This window comes from Carassius auratus, chromosome 23 (genome assembly GCF_003368295.1).
Source record: "Carassius auratus strain Wakin chromosome 23, ASM336829v1, whole genome shotgun sequence".
Classification (NCBI taxonomy): Eukaryota; Metazoa; Chordata; class Actinopteri; order Cypriniformes; family Cyprinidae; genus Carassius; species Carassius auratus.
The window spans coordinates 4,491,691-4,507,776 of record NC_039265.1 but is presented as its reverse complement, the minus strand read 5'-3'; the positions used below and the strand labels follow the sequence as shown (position 1 = coordinate 4,507,776).

Sequence of the window (16,086 nt, the reverse complement as noted above, 5' to 3'; positions counted from 1 at the left end):
TTCAGAGGCTAGGTGAGACTCCTCTTTAGCATACGGATAACACGTAAATGGAACAGGCTAGCAAGTGCACGTAATTGCGTCATTACGTCAGTGAAAAGGTCAGTTTGAATAACGCTGTGAATGGTCTCATTAAATTACTTTGGACAACTTAACTAGTTATTTATAAAATAAATGACGATGACGCAACCAATTGTTAAATGACAGGTCCGGTTCAGTTAACCATTGGTATTTGTATAATTTGCAATATCAATACGGTAGTAATTTGTACTGGCATTTAAACGTAAAACTTTACTTATATTTACTACAGTTATAACAAATGTTTGGTAACGTAAATAAAAACAGCTAACGCTCAGACTACGTTAACGTTAGTAATTTTTGAACTGACGTTAGATAGCAAAGCTGCGCGAATAGGATTGTGGTTGATTTGAGAGCGCGAAGGATACTCATATGCATCCTTTCCTGTGTGTGGGATATTCTTCGAACGAAGGACTCAGTCCTTGGTTGAAATTCCGAGGATTCTCGACATTGGAACAGTCCTCGATGGATGTCGATGACGTAGCATCCTCGAAATACTGGCTTCCGAGGATCCTTCCTTGACATTGAGAAACACCTAGAGACTGACAGCGTGACACAACACTACCCACATATTAGAGAAAGAAAATACCAAAAATCTATTTAATCAGAGTCCTCGTTTATATAATAGCTTGAATTGTTTTGGTGAGACAATCATGCCTTTCTGAAGGTTAGGCACCTGATCTTTTGCTGAGAGAGATTAAAAAAACAAAAAAAACTAAAACAAAAAAAAACTTTTGCAGGCTTGATTTTGTAGCTTCTTTGTGGAGAGTGTCAGTTTCTTTATTCATCAGATCATTGGCTCAGGACCACATAAGGCCAGGCACATAATGTAATCTGGAGGACACGAGACATCAACGTCATCAAATTAATCTAATAGCATGCATAAATAATAAAAAGGACGAAAGAGTATAAAGCATTCATGAAAAAAAATAATGTAATTAGTAAATAGTTGGAAAAGTTTTGCAAAAAGTATTGCAGTCCACCTTTTTACTGCACGCAGCTTTATAACGAATGATCCTGAGGACTGTCATTGTTATTTGCTTCCACCTCAAAACCTAAGGGGTCGTAAATGTTTTCTGAATTAAACAAAACTTAGTAAACCCCGCCCCCTGGCGCTAAACAGGAGTCATTACGACAGGACTGTTAAACACCTGAAACACCGTACACACTCATTTATTTACCTGCAAAACAAAATCGTATGAAAATAAATAAATATCAATAAAAAAAGAATAAAAAAAACTATAAAATAAAAAAATGCCATCAGTAAATACTGTCTTGCACAAATGTCACACACCAGCCATTGCATGGTTTAATCCTTTAATACTTAAATTAATTAGTCTGTTACATAAGGAGTTTGACAAAGAAAGGGAAGAGTTCATTTATTGAGGTTATTCCATTGCATTATATTCACAGCCAAAGCAAATCTGTAACATTCCAGAGCAGTTTCATCATAACGGCTCAAATGATTTACTCACAACTCAGTCTATGGTGAAGTTTATCTAACATAACAGCTCAACAGACATTCAGTAAGAACACACTGGAATATCTGCACAGTATTCAAGAACATGCAGATATAAACAACCCAGCAGAGAGCAGCAGATGCTCATATCCAGCCTCCGTAGCGCAGTTTATTTGGCAGGTAGACTCGAGTGAGGAAGTGTGGGGCGATGGATGCCAGGCACTGGATCTCAGCTTTCTGCTTCAGTCTCTGCATTGTTTCTATCTGAGAAACACACACATTCTTGGATCACATTCTAAGAGGACACATCTTTGGGCTTATCTTCTGTAGCTAGTGAGATGGCACCTCTCTCTCCCAGGCAGGTTGGCAGCTGATGTAGTCTCTGGTCCTCAAGCTGTTGATTTTGCTCTCATCTGCTTGAGAAAATGGAATAAGCGTTTCCTCTGGGACTCTGTACCTGTGACAGCCATATACATAACCAGACACCATGAGAACTCATGCACGGATAATAATCTATTATACATGATCTAAGCAATTTACACTTAAGACTACGTATACTCTCTGCCCAATGTACATAGTACTAGAGTTACTAAAGATAAGCATGTGACTGGAACTAATGTGGGTTCATTCTAGGTTTAATACAAGTTAAGTGTTAAGTTGATACTATAAAATACACCAGAAACCATCTGGACAATTTGAGGGTAAATTATGACGGAATTAAAATTTTTGGATTAACGATCCCTTTAAGTCAGAACTGACTGTAACGTTTTCAGACACTTAACTGCAATTAAATGAAAATGTATTACAGTTTAAATTGAAATTAAATGCAGTTAGTTGAACTTTAGAATGCTTTTGACCCACTTAAGTAGGACTCTCGCATCTTAATATGCAATTTCATAATTCTATTGACTTTGAAATATAAGTGTACTGCTGAATGTACTGACAAGCATTTATGGTAAAGATAAATATACTTGAATGTCACTTCTGTTGAAACGTGCATGTATTTAGATATAATTACACATTTGTAATGATGAAGGTGCAATTTAGAATATATTAACTTTAAATGTAGTATTTAATGCACTACATTTGAAACTATAATCAAGTACTTCACGTGTGATTTACTTACACATCAAAACAAGTGCAGTTCTTTAAAGCACAACCAAACATTATTAAAACATAATTATTTAAAATTTACTTTGAAGTCAAACGTTTAACTTGACATCAGCTTAACACCTCAAATAAAGCATGTTTTAACAGTATAATGCGTGTTTTTATAAAATGATACGCTTCACTATTCTTCTTATGAAGAAAAGGACAAATCTAAATTAGTTTTTGTGGTCATCATTCCTTCTGGCTCTCAGACACGATCCTAAAGTGTCGCAGATGTTGAACAAAACATCAGAATTGGGAAGGCGTGTGAACTCGGAGACACCATGTGCTGATTCCCACATCTGAGAAACTTCTGATGTGCTGACATTTTCACATTTCAGAAGGCACATATATTAAAATGTGCTCGCTTAACACTAGCATTGTGCTAAGAGCAGGTCTGATCATTTATCATACTCTGCTGTAGCAGATTAAAACTACTGCGTAGTCCATTAAGTCCAATGCATTTGTAATTTCATCTACAAATGATGCTTCTTCTCAAGCGGTTTTCTCAAACATGACATCAGTGTGCTGCGATCGCATGCACACGTGCAGGATCTCGGTCCAGTTGTGTTTCTGGGATGAGGTGGAGCAGGAAGCCGGCCGCATGAATGTGCTGATGCTGTTGGAATCAGAACGAAAATACCTGAGGATGTTTCCAGTGCTTATTTGAATGCATGCTAAATTCACTAAACAGCTGGCCATTTGTACATTTCAGTACAAAAATTGCAACTTATTCACAATCCAGACTCTAAACCGTTCTTTTTACTGCACTTTCCAATGAAAACGAGGTTTATTATATAGATTCATCAAGTACCAAAATTAATGTTGTGCTGGCAGAAAACAGAATTTGCCTTGAAAATGTGTATTTTCTATGGATCATGGCAGCAGTTCTTTATTGAATGATGACATTAATCCAATTAAAATCATCAGATGCAGTGGTAATTTGGCATATACTAAATTAAGTGGACAGAATTTGAAAGAGTTGACTTAAGTACAGATGAATATACAGATCCAGTAAACTATGCCAGATTGAGGTAGTCTGCTGAATCCCGATTGGAAGATGGAAAACTGCAAACTGGGATAATTATTTTTTGGTAGTGTGGCCACTAAAACCCTTTTAAAAGCACAAAAGTGATGTAAGCGTTTAAAGTGGCCAGTGTTGCACATATCATGTACGTGGTGCCAACAACTGCAGCTAAGGCTTCTTTCTACTGTGTATTTCTAAAAAGAGCTTCTGGTTTCTGAGGTCCATGACAGTTGACACATCCACTTAAAAATAGCCTTCAAGAGGAAGGAAATAACAAACAGCAGCAGCAACAAAAACCAAAACAAAAAAACCCAGAAAACGGAAACCAGAGCGAGCCCAGCCTCAATCACGAACCACAAAGCAGAGTAATGAGTTGACGTTCCCAAACCTCTGGATGTCTGAAGGCAGGAGGCCCAACCACAGCACACTGGGGACAGTCAGACTGTGGGCCTCGAAGGCCAGAGACTGAGGACAGATGACAGTTAGAGTTCATAAAGCTGGACAGACTTCATTTTGGACATTAAATGAGCTCACATGACTTACTAAAGCAGTTGAGTTCTGCAGAAAAATTCTAAGTAAATCACAGTCAAGCCAAAATGCATTCAGACACTTGCAACATTATATCACAGTTAATTTGCTATAGTTTGAAAATGGTAATAAAATATGACAAGAACTCAGAGTTAAACTGTGTCAGAATGAACTGATCTTGATAATATCAGATAACTTTGATAGGAAGGTATGTAATGGAATACAGTCAACCAAAAATTATTCAGCTGGACACAATTAGATAATACCAATTTAGATCAACTAATTACCAAGGGATGTATAATTTTGTTCAGTCTGTAGTGTAAAAAGTTACTATAAGCAGTTAAAAAACACTTAAGCAATACATGGTCAGGTCAAAGTGTCTGAATATTTTTTTATTCCAAATTTTACTGATAGATCACTGTTTGAAGAATTTTGGGGTATAATTTGTCACAGGTTTCTTTATTTTGCCATCCTAACTTACATAAATAAACTATAGTGTCCTGCACCCATTAGAAAAATTTCTTATAAAACATATGTTCTACATGAACATCCCTAAAATATTCATTAAGAAAATGATTTTTACAGTAGAATATTCTGTACATGAAAGCGGCTTAAACAGCCAAACTGTAGTCACATATTCTGCAGATGTGTCACACACATGTAGAAACGCTTTACTTTTTCCTAAGGGTAAATTTTAAGTTCATGAATGAGTGCCTCCTCTTTTTTGTCTTGCCACAAAGAGAGAAGAATAATTACACGTCATCGCAATGCAAAAGCCTTACTGGAAATTGCACAGAAATAGCAAGAAACAGGACTTACCCGTGAGCCGTACTTGTAGATGCACATGATCTCAATGCCTGGGGGGAAAAAAAGAGAGAGACTGATTCTGCAATCACCACCAACATACCCTTGCAATTATCCTTTGGGACTGCTTAATTCACCCTAGAACAAAGTCAAGCATTACATATGCACAGAGAGCGCTGGAGTGATTGATAATGACAGTGTCAGAAATAGCAGGGGCCTCAATGCTCCTCATGCTAAACCGTACTGGACCTGCCACAAATGAAGACCACTGCAGGTCTGCTTGTTCTCAAAGAAACCATCAGCTCTGAGTGCACCTATGCTTGTTGTTTTTGCATTAAGTGCATTTGTGTGTTCATAGTTCATTGACTTTACTGAGTATAAATTACATTTTGCAGGGAACATGATGTTTGTGAAGTGACCTGAACACTGAATATTCAAGACTTTTCATTGAGACCTTGAGAGGAGGTTTGCTTGACATAGTAAGCACAATTAAAGGAATAGTTCCCTCAAAAATGAAAATTGGCTCAAAATGTGATCACCCTCAGGCCATGCGTAGATGAGTTTGTTGGAGAAATGTAGTATTAAATCACTTGGATCATCAATGGATCCTCTGCAGTGAATGGGTGCCGTCAGAATGAGAGTCCAAACAGCTGATAAAAACATCACAATAATCCACAAGTGTAACCTACACCACTCCAGTCCATCAGTAAACATCTAGTGAAGTGAAGAGGTTTTTAATTTCAAACTGGTCAAAATATTAGCTTCCTCCAGTGAAAAAGTCTAGCCGCTGTTGTCCTCTAATATCAAAATCTGAAACATTTGTCTGACATTTGATCTGTGCATATTGTTTCTCCTGATTCAGACAAGCAATATTATAGTTAGAGGATTCATATTTTTGCATGAATCAACAAACAACATCTTATATAATAACTGATTTATTACAAGCATGCAGCTTTTCACTTCACCGGCCAATAACTGATGTTCTGGAGTGGTGTGGATTACTTGTGGATTATTGTGATGTTTGGACTCTCAATCTGACGGCACCCATTCACTGCAGAGGATCTATTAAAGATTAAATGATGTAATGCTAAATTTTCCAAATCTGTTCTGATGAAGAAACAAACTCATCTATATCTTGACTGACCTAAAGCTGAGTACAATTACAGCAAATGTTCATTTTTGGGTGAACGATTTCTTTAACAATCATCTCAGACCCCGTGTGTGTGTTTGTACCGTACGGATCTGCATCCACCAGAGCAAAGACAGGGATGTTAAGCGTGTCCCACAGTTTCCTCACCATCAGTCTGCTGTTGACATCAGGCACACCTTTACCCTGACAGACACACAAGAACAAACATTCAGGCCTTGAAAACACACAGCACTGATCTAACAAAGATGCTTACAGTTATGATGATGCAGGGAGAAAGTCTGGTGCAAAAGGCATCATCCAGTAATCTCTGGAAAGTCGCATCCTTCTCCACTATCAGAATGAATTTCGCAGATGATACAATGTCTTCACATTGCTGAGGAATGTAACCGATGATACAGCAGAAAGCACAATGATCATACAGTCTTTAAAATGTTTATATTTGTATGTATTAAAGTCTACAATCTGTTCCATGGAAGAAGAAAAAAAAAGTCATACAGGTTTGCAACTTCATTTTTCAGTGAACTATCCCTTTAAAAAGCTCCCATTCATTTTGTGCAGCAGTGACGTAACTTTAATGTGAATCATTTCAAATATTCTTTGATACAGGCCTCTATTGTGCCAAAAATCCACACATTAACACACAGAACAACTGTAAGGCCCTTGGCAATGGTCAGAAAATATTTCTAAAGCGGTGTCTCGGGTGCTGGTCCCTCTGTAACACAATTACCGTCCAAACCAGTGTTGACTAATACAGTTAACAATTATTTTTAGTAATTGAAAAAAAGCTGAAATCAAATCAAATATAAGTATCAGATGAAAACTAAAAGTAAAAGTTAAACCTATATGACAAAAGCACATAAAAGGTACTAAAATTAGAAAGAAAAAAATGACAATTAAAAAAGAAAATGTAATTTAAAATATTAATAAATACTGTAAGAGCATATAAATAAAACTAACACAACTGGCCCAAACACCAGTCCACACTGGGATTCAGAGACAAACCGAAAGATAGATGACCACAAGGGCGTAGGGTGGCATTCATTTAATGACATGGTTAAAGTAAACAGGAAGGATACTTCTGATCCCATTAACATTGGAAGACACCGGAACCGCCTAAAGGGAAACAAGAACAGAATTATAAAAAACATTTCATATTTCACAGCAAAAATAGTCTTGCATGGAAAAACAAACTCTTCACTTCAAAGAAATAAAATGACTGAGTAGATTCAGAATGGTGGAACAGCAAGCTGATGTTTGACAGATACAGTTTAAAAACATCGCTAGTAGAATTATAGATGAATGCTCGTGGGCAGAAGGGGATTATATAAATCATGCACTGGCATACAGTGAGCATTAAGTGAGTTAACAGAAAGGTTGGCTGGCGATCTGGACTCACAGTGGAGCTGGAACTGCAGTCCACCTTTGTGCCATCTTCCTCCAAATAGCACAGATCACCTGAGATGAAGCCTTTGGATGTTGCACACTGTGAGGATTATTAAAAGAAATGATTTACTGTGAACACATTCTCTTTAGTGCTTATGAAAAAAAGCAGTGCATAAAAGTCTGAGAACTTCAAATCTCACACGCATGCACGTACCACATGCAAACTCCTGCGAGGAACCTTGAGCATGCACGAGATGTCATCCAGGATGGAATCCAAGGTCGTCTGGGACCCAAACAGCTGTGGATCGTTATAGTATATGTCCCTGACGGAGAGAAAAGAAAACATTTCAGTGCACAGGTGCACTTGACAAATCACGTCATAAAAATCAAAGGTTCCACCTGCTCCCTATATCAGATGATTTATGATGCTGTTTGCTGATTTATAATCAGATCATCACTTACATCCACAGGTGGTTTCAATGAAACGCTCCGCAAAAGCTGACAAAAATGTTAAATATTTAGACACGAAACAGGCAATAACTAAAAGGCACTGGAGGAAAACTTGCCAAAATACAGATCTTGGGTAGTTGACATGAAATAGTTCTAAGAAGTCCTGCAGTACGACGAGCTGAGCTCCATCTAAAACGTTTTTATTTTTTTTATGCAAGTAAATATCGAGCACATATTTTTTGTACTTTAAAAAATGTATTTGTCTCGACACAAACCATATAAAGTGAACCATTGATGGTTAACAGTTAATAAAAACGTAATAAATACAAACGTTGCCCAAATTTCAACATAATGTTTGCATTGAATATCACTTACCTTTTAGTAGCATAGGAGTCACTCTGTACAAGTTTGTAAATCACAGACAAGAGCTTCAAAGTTAGGGCTGTGAAACAGAAACATATCAGATACGGTCATAACTGACAATGTTAGCTCAACTAGAATATGTCATTACCTTCACAATGCTATGTGCGCAAGGTTGCCAGAGGGCTGCTGTATGGTTTCTTAAGCCCTATTCGGACGCTAATTATTTCTCGTGGGCACGCAAGTTATTTTCACCATTTAAAGAGGGTAGTCTGCGATTTCATTGCTGCCCGAATCCAGAATGTCTGTGTTTTTCACTCACGACACGCAGAAAAATCCCTGGCTGAATTACAGACACCAGGGTCATGTAGTAATTTAATTGCCGTCAGAAACCATATCTTTACAAAAATAAATCAATTAAAAATCGAGTGTTTAAATTATTTTTGACCACGGCTGAACACTCTACGTTTCACATCATAATAAGTGATTTTTCATACATTTTACACAATCATAAGAAAATAAATTTGGTAGATACAATTCATTTAATTACTGCAGAAAATCATGTGACTAGCCATGTAAGCAGCAGCGCGTTCATGAGTTCGTAGATGCTCGGATCACAGAACATGCTTCTCCACTGTGAATAAATCGCCATCCCAATTCATGAGTTTTTTTTCACTGCGGTGCCATGTACATTTATTTTTACAGACATCCACATGAGAAACAATTACCGTCTGAATCAGGCTCAAGATGTTCTTAGTGGTTTTCGGGATGTTGCTATGTAGTATGTTGTGAGTGGTTAGGCCCAATCAAAACAGCCTCTATGATACACTCCAAGAAAAGTCCACAAAAACAAGTGTACTGCGTTAACAAGAAGATATTTTTGTATTGAGTGTTCACAGTTGTTTTACCTTTTTTGAATTAACAGATAATGTCAAGTACTTCGTAATTTTTTTTTTTTTTTTTTTTTTTTTTACAGATTTCTTACTTACATTGTGTTTTGGTCTCTATATCGGATTTGGTCCATGTTTAAATGCAAGTATATGGGATTTTTTGTTCTATAGTCTTGTTCACCGGTGAGATTACTTTACAGTTACAAATAAAAGTTTGAATATATCCATATTTATTTGATTTATTTGATTTGCGTGGTATGTGATTTATGGAACCAGTATTGGTATCGGGCCCGATACTGAGCTCCTGTACTCATTTCATACTCGTATTCATACTTGTTAAAAATGCCCCGATACCAGGTAAAAAAAGGGTAAAATCCATGAAATAAGAGAAACATTATATCAGTATAGGTATCGAGTGAGTACTGGAAAAGTGGTATCATTGCATCCCTAATGTGACTACTTTTAAATGATCTGTAAATATGAATATGTAAAAGCAAGTAATCCAGAGCGATCTTACCAAATCTGGTGGCTGATGAAGGGCAGTCACATCGGAGAGTCCTCACAGGGACATCTGTCTTCTGAACTAAACCAACAGACTCGTGAAATCTGAAAGTAATAGCAACATCAGTCTTTCTCTTATCATTTATTATTTCCATTTCCTTATTTATTTTCTGAAAACTTGTTTTTGTTGGCTAAGATCACTGAAGTCATAGCATGCTCTGAAATGTGCACAAATAAAGATGACAGATGAAGATGACTTCAGGAGTTACTTCATGTTTGGGTGTACAGGTGAAATGTTTTGGGGAAAACATCTCGATGTCTCATAAAATAAATCTTATGATGATCATAACAAAATGCTGCTCTAGGAAAAATTCCTGTGAGGTTTTATTGTTACGCGTGATGAAATAATTCACTTAAATGAGTGTTTCATTCTCTTTTCTGCTATTAAAACTATCAGTCATTTTGCTAACCCAAAGGACACCTTTATAACAGCAATAAGGCAAAATCCCTGGCCTCAGAGGAAACCTGCCTTAAGCCTTAGGGAGGGCTGATGTAGATCTGACCGGACAGTTTTCTTTGTTCTGCACAAAAGCTATTACACAGCGTGCACAGTGAAAACCTCTTCAGGATTTAAAGTCTGTCTATGTCCAGGGGGGGGGGGGGGGGGGGGGATTGGGGGCGCAGGGTTAATCCTCTTATGAAATAACACCTATTTAGAGCCAGGAAGTTATTTCATTAGAGAGGATAAAAGTTCAGACAAAGTACTCCAGTCAGATAGATAGATAGATAGACAGACAGATAGACAGAACGATAGACAGACAGACAACAGACAGACAGACAGACAGACAGACAGACAGAACGATAGATAGATAGATAGATAGATAGATAGATAGATAGATAGATAGATAGATAGATAGATAGATAGATAGATAGATTTTTTAAACATTTAACAAAAAATAAGTTTAGGGTCCTATAAAATGTTTTATTTTTTCTTACTACATTGTGTATATTGTTTTATTGTTACCAAATTCTGTTTTAGCATGTCTAATTATTTTAATGTATAAACAACTTAATTGATTAAAATGCTTTTAAATTAAAACATTTTTTTGTTGCTTTCTTAAAGTAGTATTATGATTTTCTCGTTTTCCCTTTCAGAAATTCCGGTTATCAAATGAAGGCATAAAACATAAATTTAATTTATTATTTATCTTTAATAATTGAAAATTAAGCAAACTTTATTTTTATTTAACTAATGGGATTTTCTATTTAGATAGATAGATAGATAGATAGATAGATAGATAAACAATATAATGATAGATAGATAATATAATGATAGATAGATAATATAATGATAGATAGATAGAAAGATAGATGCATGTTTTAATGTTTTAATGAGGCTTTATAAATACATACACACACACACACACACACACACACACACCTGACATTGTCCCAGCTGGATCTATTCATCACTCTCAGCACAGGAGCTTCTCCTTCAGACACACTGATGACTATCGTCTGGATGACGCTCTCAATGCGCGTCAAAACATCCGGTCTGTGGATGGGGGAGAGTTCGTACACAATTATACCGACCAAACAGACCAGAGACGATTAAACCTGCTATTTCTGCTGCTGTCACCTGCTGATGTCCTCCTGGCGTTTGTCATCCTTTCCCAGACTCTCGCGCAGAGTGTCTCTTAACTTATCTACCTCAATAAACTGGCAAGCCATTTAAATGAAGAATTAGAACAGTATTCGAGATGGCTGCTGATGTTTTGTCTCGCTGTAGTTGTAGCTGTTGTTTGTTTCTAAGCTGAAAACAGTTTAGCGGTTAGCAGCAAGTTAGCGCGTTAGCCTCAGAAGTGATGATGCTAATCATCGGATTGTGATGCTCAGATAATAACTGCCGCGCGCGATTCGAATCATCTAACGTTAAGTGAAACGGAATGATGCCAAGCAAGGTTTTTTATTATTATTATTATTATTAATTTATTAATTTATTTTTAATATATTTGGCAACTTTATTATTTTTCCCAAAAAGCACCTTGCGACAAATTTAGATCTTTTTAAAAAGTGTTTGGCAACTTTTATCAGCGTGTGAAAAGAGACTCAAATGATAAAAAAATAAGTTAAAAAAGTCATGCATTTTTCTTATTAACCACACAAAAAGAAGTAACTATTGAACAGCTCAGCCAAGCAAGCAGCACATCAGTTGGTAGCGAATTGGAGAGAGGTAATGTATTCTGACTACTAACCTTACTTGGATTACTTTTTTTTTTTTTTTTTTATCTAACTTGATTTAAACTTACCATCAAACATAGCTACCATTGAACCATGAAAAGTAACGATGATAACCACAGTCTTAATATGGTGGACTATGCAATTTGCCTCTGGACTCAATTAGCTACAGTAGCTACAGTATATGTAATTCTATAATTATTTCTATTGTCTTTAGTTAGGGTTTAAGTGTACTGCTGAATGTACTGACAGGCATTTATGTTAAGGTAAAACTGTTTGTTACTTCTGTCGGAACTTGTGTGCCGTGTAATAACAATTTATACATTTAGTACATTTAAAATACATTTACTTTAAAGGTAATATTTAACAGCACACTATAAGTACTTCACATGTGTTCAACACATCATCACATAAGTGTAGTAATACAAGAAAAAAAAAGATTTAAAATGTACTTAAATGTACTTTAAGTACACTTAAGTGGTCTTTTATTACATACAGTAGTATCATAATAGACATAAAAAAACAATTACTTGAATACAACTCTTATTTCGTGTTTTGTTGTTACTGAGCAATGCATGAAGCTATTTTGAAATTAGAAGAATAATTTTATGTTATTATTATGCCAAGATAGGAATCCGATCTTGTTGACATTGTGTGAAAATCTGTGAGACTAAAGGAGACAGAGGTCTTTGCCCCTGACCTGACCTGAAAACCTCCTTACGGCTCCTCGCTGAGCATCTGGGCATCTTCTCCTCTTCTCTTGAGTGACACTGACAAGCAGTTTCCGTAACACTTGAGTATAATCTACAGATAATTGCTATCTCTCCAAAACCAACACAGAAACACCTCACAGCCGGCTCTAATAGACTGTGAAAGGATTCAAAGAGAAAGCTTATCCCTCTTCCTCTGGGCTGAGGTTATAGTCAACATCACGTAGTGTAAAGGCTTGTGTCTGAGGCCGAGTGTTTGCTGTAATGGGCCGAAGTGCAGGGTTATAAGGCCGCAAAAGGGGGAGTTTTTGAGACTTTTTGAAGGGAGGAGGGCACCAGCCTGCAGGTGATGAGGATTAGCTGATGCCAGAGGCCTCTCAGAAACCAAACACAGATCTGTCAGTCTAATCCCCACAAACAGAAAACAGAACTACCTTGACTCTGCCTCCTTCTCTTTCTCATTTGGCACATACCCCACTACTTCTTCATCTCTTTCACATCTGCCCTTTGCCAAACACTGCTTGCCCTCAGCCTGTTAATAGGACGCAGAGAAGCATCTCAGAGGAAGTGACTGATCGGCCCTGACAGTGATGGACAGCTCTGCATAGCCTCTCAGAGCGATGAGATAAAGAATGTGCGAGGGCTTTGTCATTAGCGATGAGAGCTGTGCAGCCCCTCAGGTCCAGGGCCAGTAATCCTACTGTTTCCACTTTGTATAATATGTATAGTTGTGGTCATGCACCTTGAAGAATTTGTGAAATGTTAAAATTTCAATGAAATAAAAGTGTCTTGACGCAGCCAAGTTGAGGCTGCTCTGTGCCTGCTCAAAATTCTGTGTAAAGATGCAATGCTGCATAAAAGCCAGACTAAATTATGCCTGCTCTGACCCACCTCAGCCACTAGTATCAAAGTATACAGTTGTATTTGCTTTGCAAATGCATTCATGCCACCTCTGAGCAGCATTAAACAGTCTGTGTAGAGGCACCTAAATGCCACTTCAGAAGCGCTTCTGTGCCACCTTTGCAGAGTTAATTTGGCATTCTGAACTGGCCGCTGTGTTTGGCAATGTTTCTGCTATTACAACATGGCAGTAAATTTGAATAACTGGCTGATTTATTCATTACTCTTACATGTATTAAAAAGGAATGTAAAAATGAGGAATAGTAATGTAAGTGACTTGTCAAATCACAAAACGCAATGTTTAAAAAAACTACGAAACAAAGAAGGCCAGGAAGAGCTAAAAGTGCAGGGTTCAGACTCAAGGACGAGTAGCCTATACAAAGTCCAAATCGTTTTGTAGAAGCTGTCAAAGCATAAAAGTATGGCAAACTAAAGATCAGAGACCTAATGCAATAACATACAAACACATGAGCGGAAACAAGAATCCCTTCAAGCTTTCAAACAGCTGCACGAGTGGCCATCTTGCACAAATATGTAAAACACACGGCAGAAATGCAGTGCTCCAGTCATGAGAAACCCAAAGGACAGAGATCTGAAGCCCGTTTTCTTTCTTCTTCCTTCCCCTTTTTCACAGCTGTGTCTCATATGTTCGTGTGGCCTCTCGCGGCGTCAGCTTTGCTATCGCTCAGTCCCACCTGCCCGCCATTGTTTTAACAGCCTGCCTTGATGCTCGGTGCTCACCTTCAGGGTGTCTCGAAACTCTAGACAGCACGTAACGGGTGGAAGAACGTGCTTTGCCCCACTCGACCCTCCCCAAATCTTCATTTGAGGGTCAGTTTACCCTGAAAGAGTTTTACTGTATCCATCACAGGGCCGCCCCACTGTTTCCCATCCCGCTGCCTTCAAAAGGCCGCCCCCCGCCTTGAACCAGACAACATGCGAAATAAATATTACTCTGACCCATGTCTCCAACTCTTGGTGCCAGAGTCAAACAGAGCGAGTTAAAAGGAAAAAAAGAAGAGGAGCTTCAGAAGGCCTTTGAGGTGGTGTGGGAGAGTGTGAACGCTAGCCTGCGTGTCAGTTTCTTCAGACTGGAACTAGCACGTCTTTTGATTTCAGCATCGTGCTCCAACCTGCAGGAGCTAAACTGATTATAACTTAGGCAGACAGATTCAAGAGACAGAGGGATGGGTTCGGAAAGAAATTAATGCTTTATTCAGCAAGGATAATGTAAGTGACAGTAAAGACATTTTTGCTGTTACAAAATATTTCTATTCCAGATAAATGCTGTTTTTTTATATTTCTATTCATCAAAAGTACTGAAAAAGAAAAACAAATGTATCACAGTTTCCACTAAAATATATATGAGCACTACTGTTTTCAGCAAATCAGTATATCAGAATGATTTCTGAAGGATCATGTGACACTGAAGACTGGAGTAATGATTTTATTTTAAATTGAATTTTTTAACAATATTACTATTTTTACTGTATTTTTGATCAAATAAATGCTGCGACATCTTTAAAATTACCCCAAATTACCAAACTTTTGAACATCATTGTATATTTGACTGCAAATGCTGCAGTCTCAAAGCTTAATATAAAATATTTAATAATTTATGTTTATTAATAATATTGGATCTCTTTTGCTGTGGCTGTGTGGTAGCGTTTTACGTCGGCTGTGGAAAAGTGTCATTCTTTCTTCTCTTGATTACTCAAATTTCTATCACTCAGCAGTTTGCAGTGTGGTTTGAACTTGTTTAGACTGAGAAGAACTGTGACCCTTTTTATCTGGCTTTTAAGACATGATGCAATGTCAGTCCTCCATAGTGTGTAAACAATCAGGAAAGCCTCTGGGTGGCTAAGTTACCTAGCTGTGTCAGGAAAATGTCTAACTAGACTCATTTACATGTTCATTTAGAAAAGCTGGATTCAATGCCCAGCTATATACAGAATGTCTAATATATGAGAATATTGTCATTTCATTGCCATTTATTTACCTCCATTGTATTTCCAGCTGGCTGAGTTTTCAATACAACAAATGTGGATGATAACAATTTAATAGCTTTGCATTAAGAACAGGCTGAAATTCAAGCTAATTAAGCTATTATTCAATTACAATCATGCCCTCTGTTGTAGCTCTTGTATATCATTTATGGCCGTGCTTTTCAAGCTTGCCATGTCATGTTTCGTCAAATGAAACCTGGTGTAAAACCATGTTTTTGTACCTTTTGGACCTTAGCAGTAAAACATAAAAACAAATATCAATACAACTTCCACTGCATTGAAAAGAGCTGCTCTGAAGTTCGGCCAAACCATTTCCTTTGGTGTTTTACACAACTAAGAAAACTGTACAGGGTCAGAACAAGTAAATGATGACCAAATTAATCGGTTAGGGTAAAGCCCAGAATGAAAATTCTCTCATCGTTTACTCTCATGCTGCCCAAGATGTACATGTCTCTC

The 16,086-nt window shown here is 37.3% G+C and overlaps 1 protein-coding gene across 3 annotated transcripts; it reads right to left on the bottom strand.

Moving 5' to 3' along the window:
- Positions 1-1,378: 1,378 nt before the first annotated feature.
- On the bottom strand, positions 1,379-11,652 carry spo11 (SPO11 initiator of meiotic double stranded breaks). Of its 3 annotated transcripts, none has more exons than XR_003275336.1 (13): positions 11,416-11,652; positions 11,218-11,331; positions 9,793-9,881; positions 8,401-8,467; positions 7,790-7,898; positions 7,589-7,675; positions 7,269-7,305; positions 6,446-6,555; positions 6,276-6,375; positions 5,058-5,095; positions 4,065-4,175; positions 1,880-1,991; positions 1,379-1,798 (listed from the first exon to the last, which is right to left on the bottom strand). XR_003275336.1 is itself a non-coding variant. In XM_026199323.1 (13 exons), exons 1-13 carry the CDS (start codon positions 11,505-11,507, stop codon positions 1,679-1,681), a joined length of 1,152 nt encoding a protein of 383 aa, XP_026055108.1. In that variant the 5' UTR covers positions 11,508-11,652; the 3' UTR covers positions 1,379-1,678. The 3 variants fall into 3 exon arrangements, 2 of the variants coding, with proteins under 2 accessions (XP_026055108.1, XP_026055109.1); XM_026199323.1 differs by having other exon boundaries at positions 4,099-4,175; XM_026199324.1 differs by lacking the exons at positions 1,379-1,798; positions 1,880-1,991 and adding an exon at positions 2,010-3,302 and having other exon boundaries at positions 4,099-4,175.
- Positions 11,653-16,086: the final 4,434 nt, after the last annotated feature.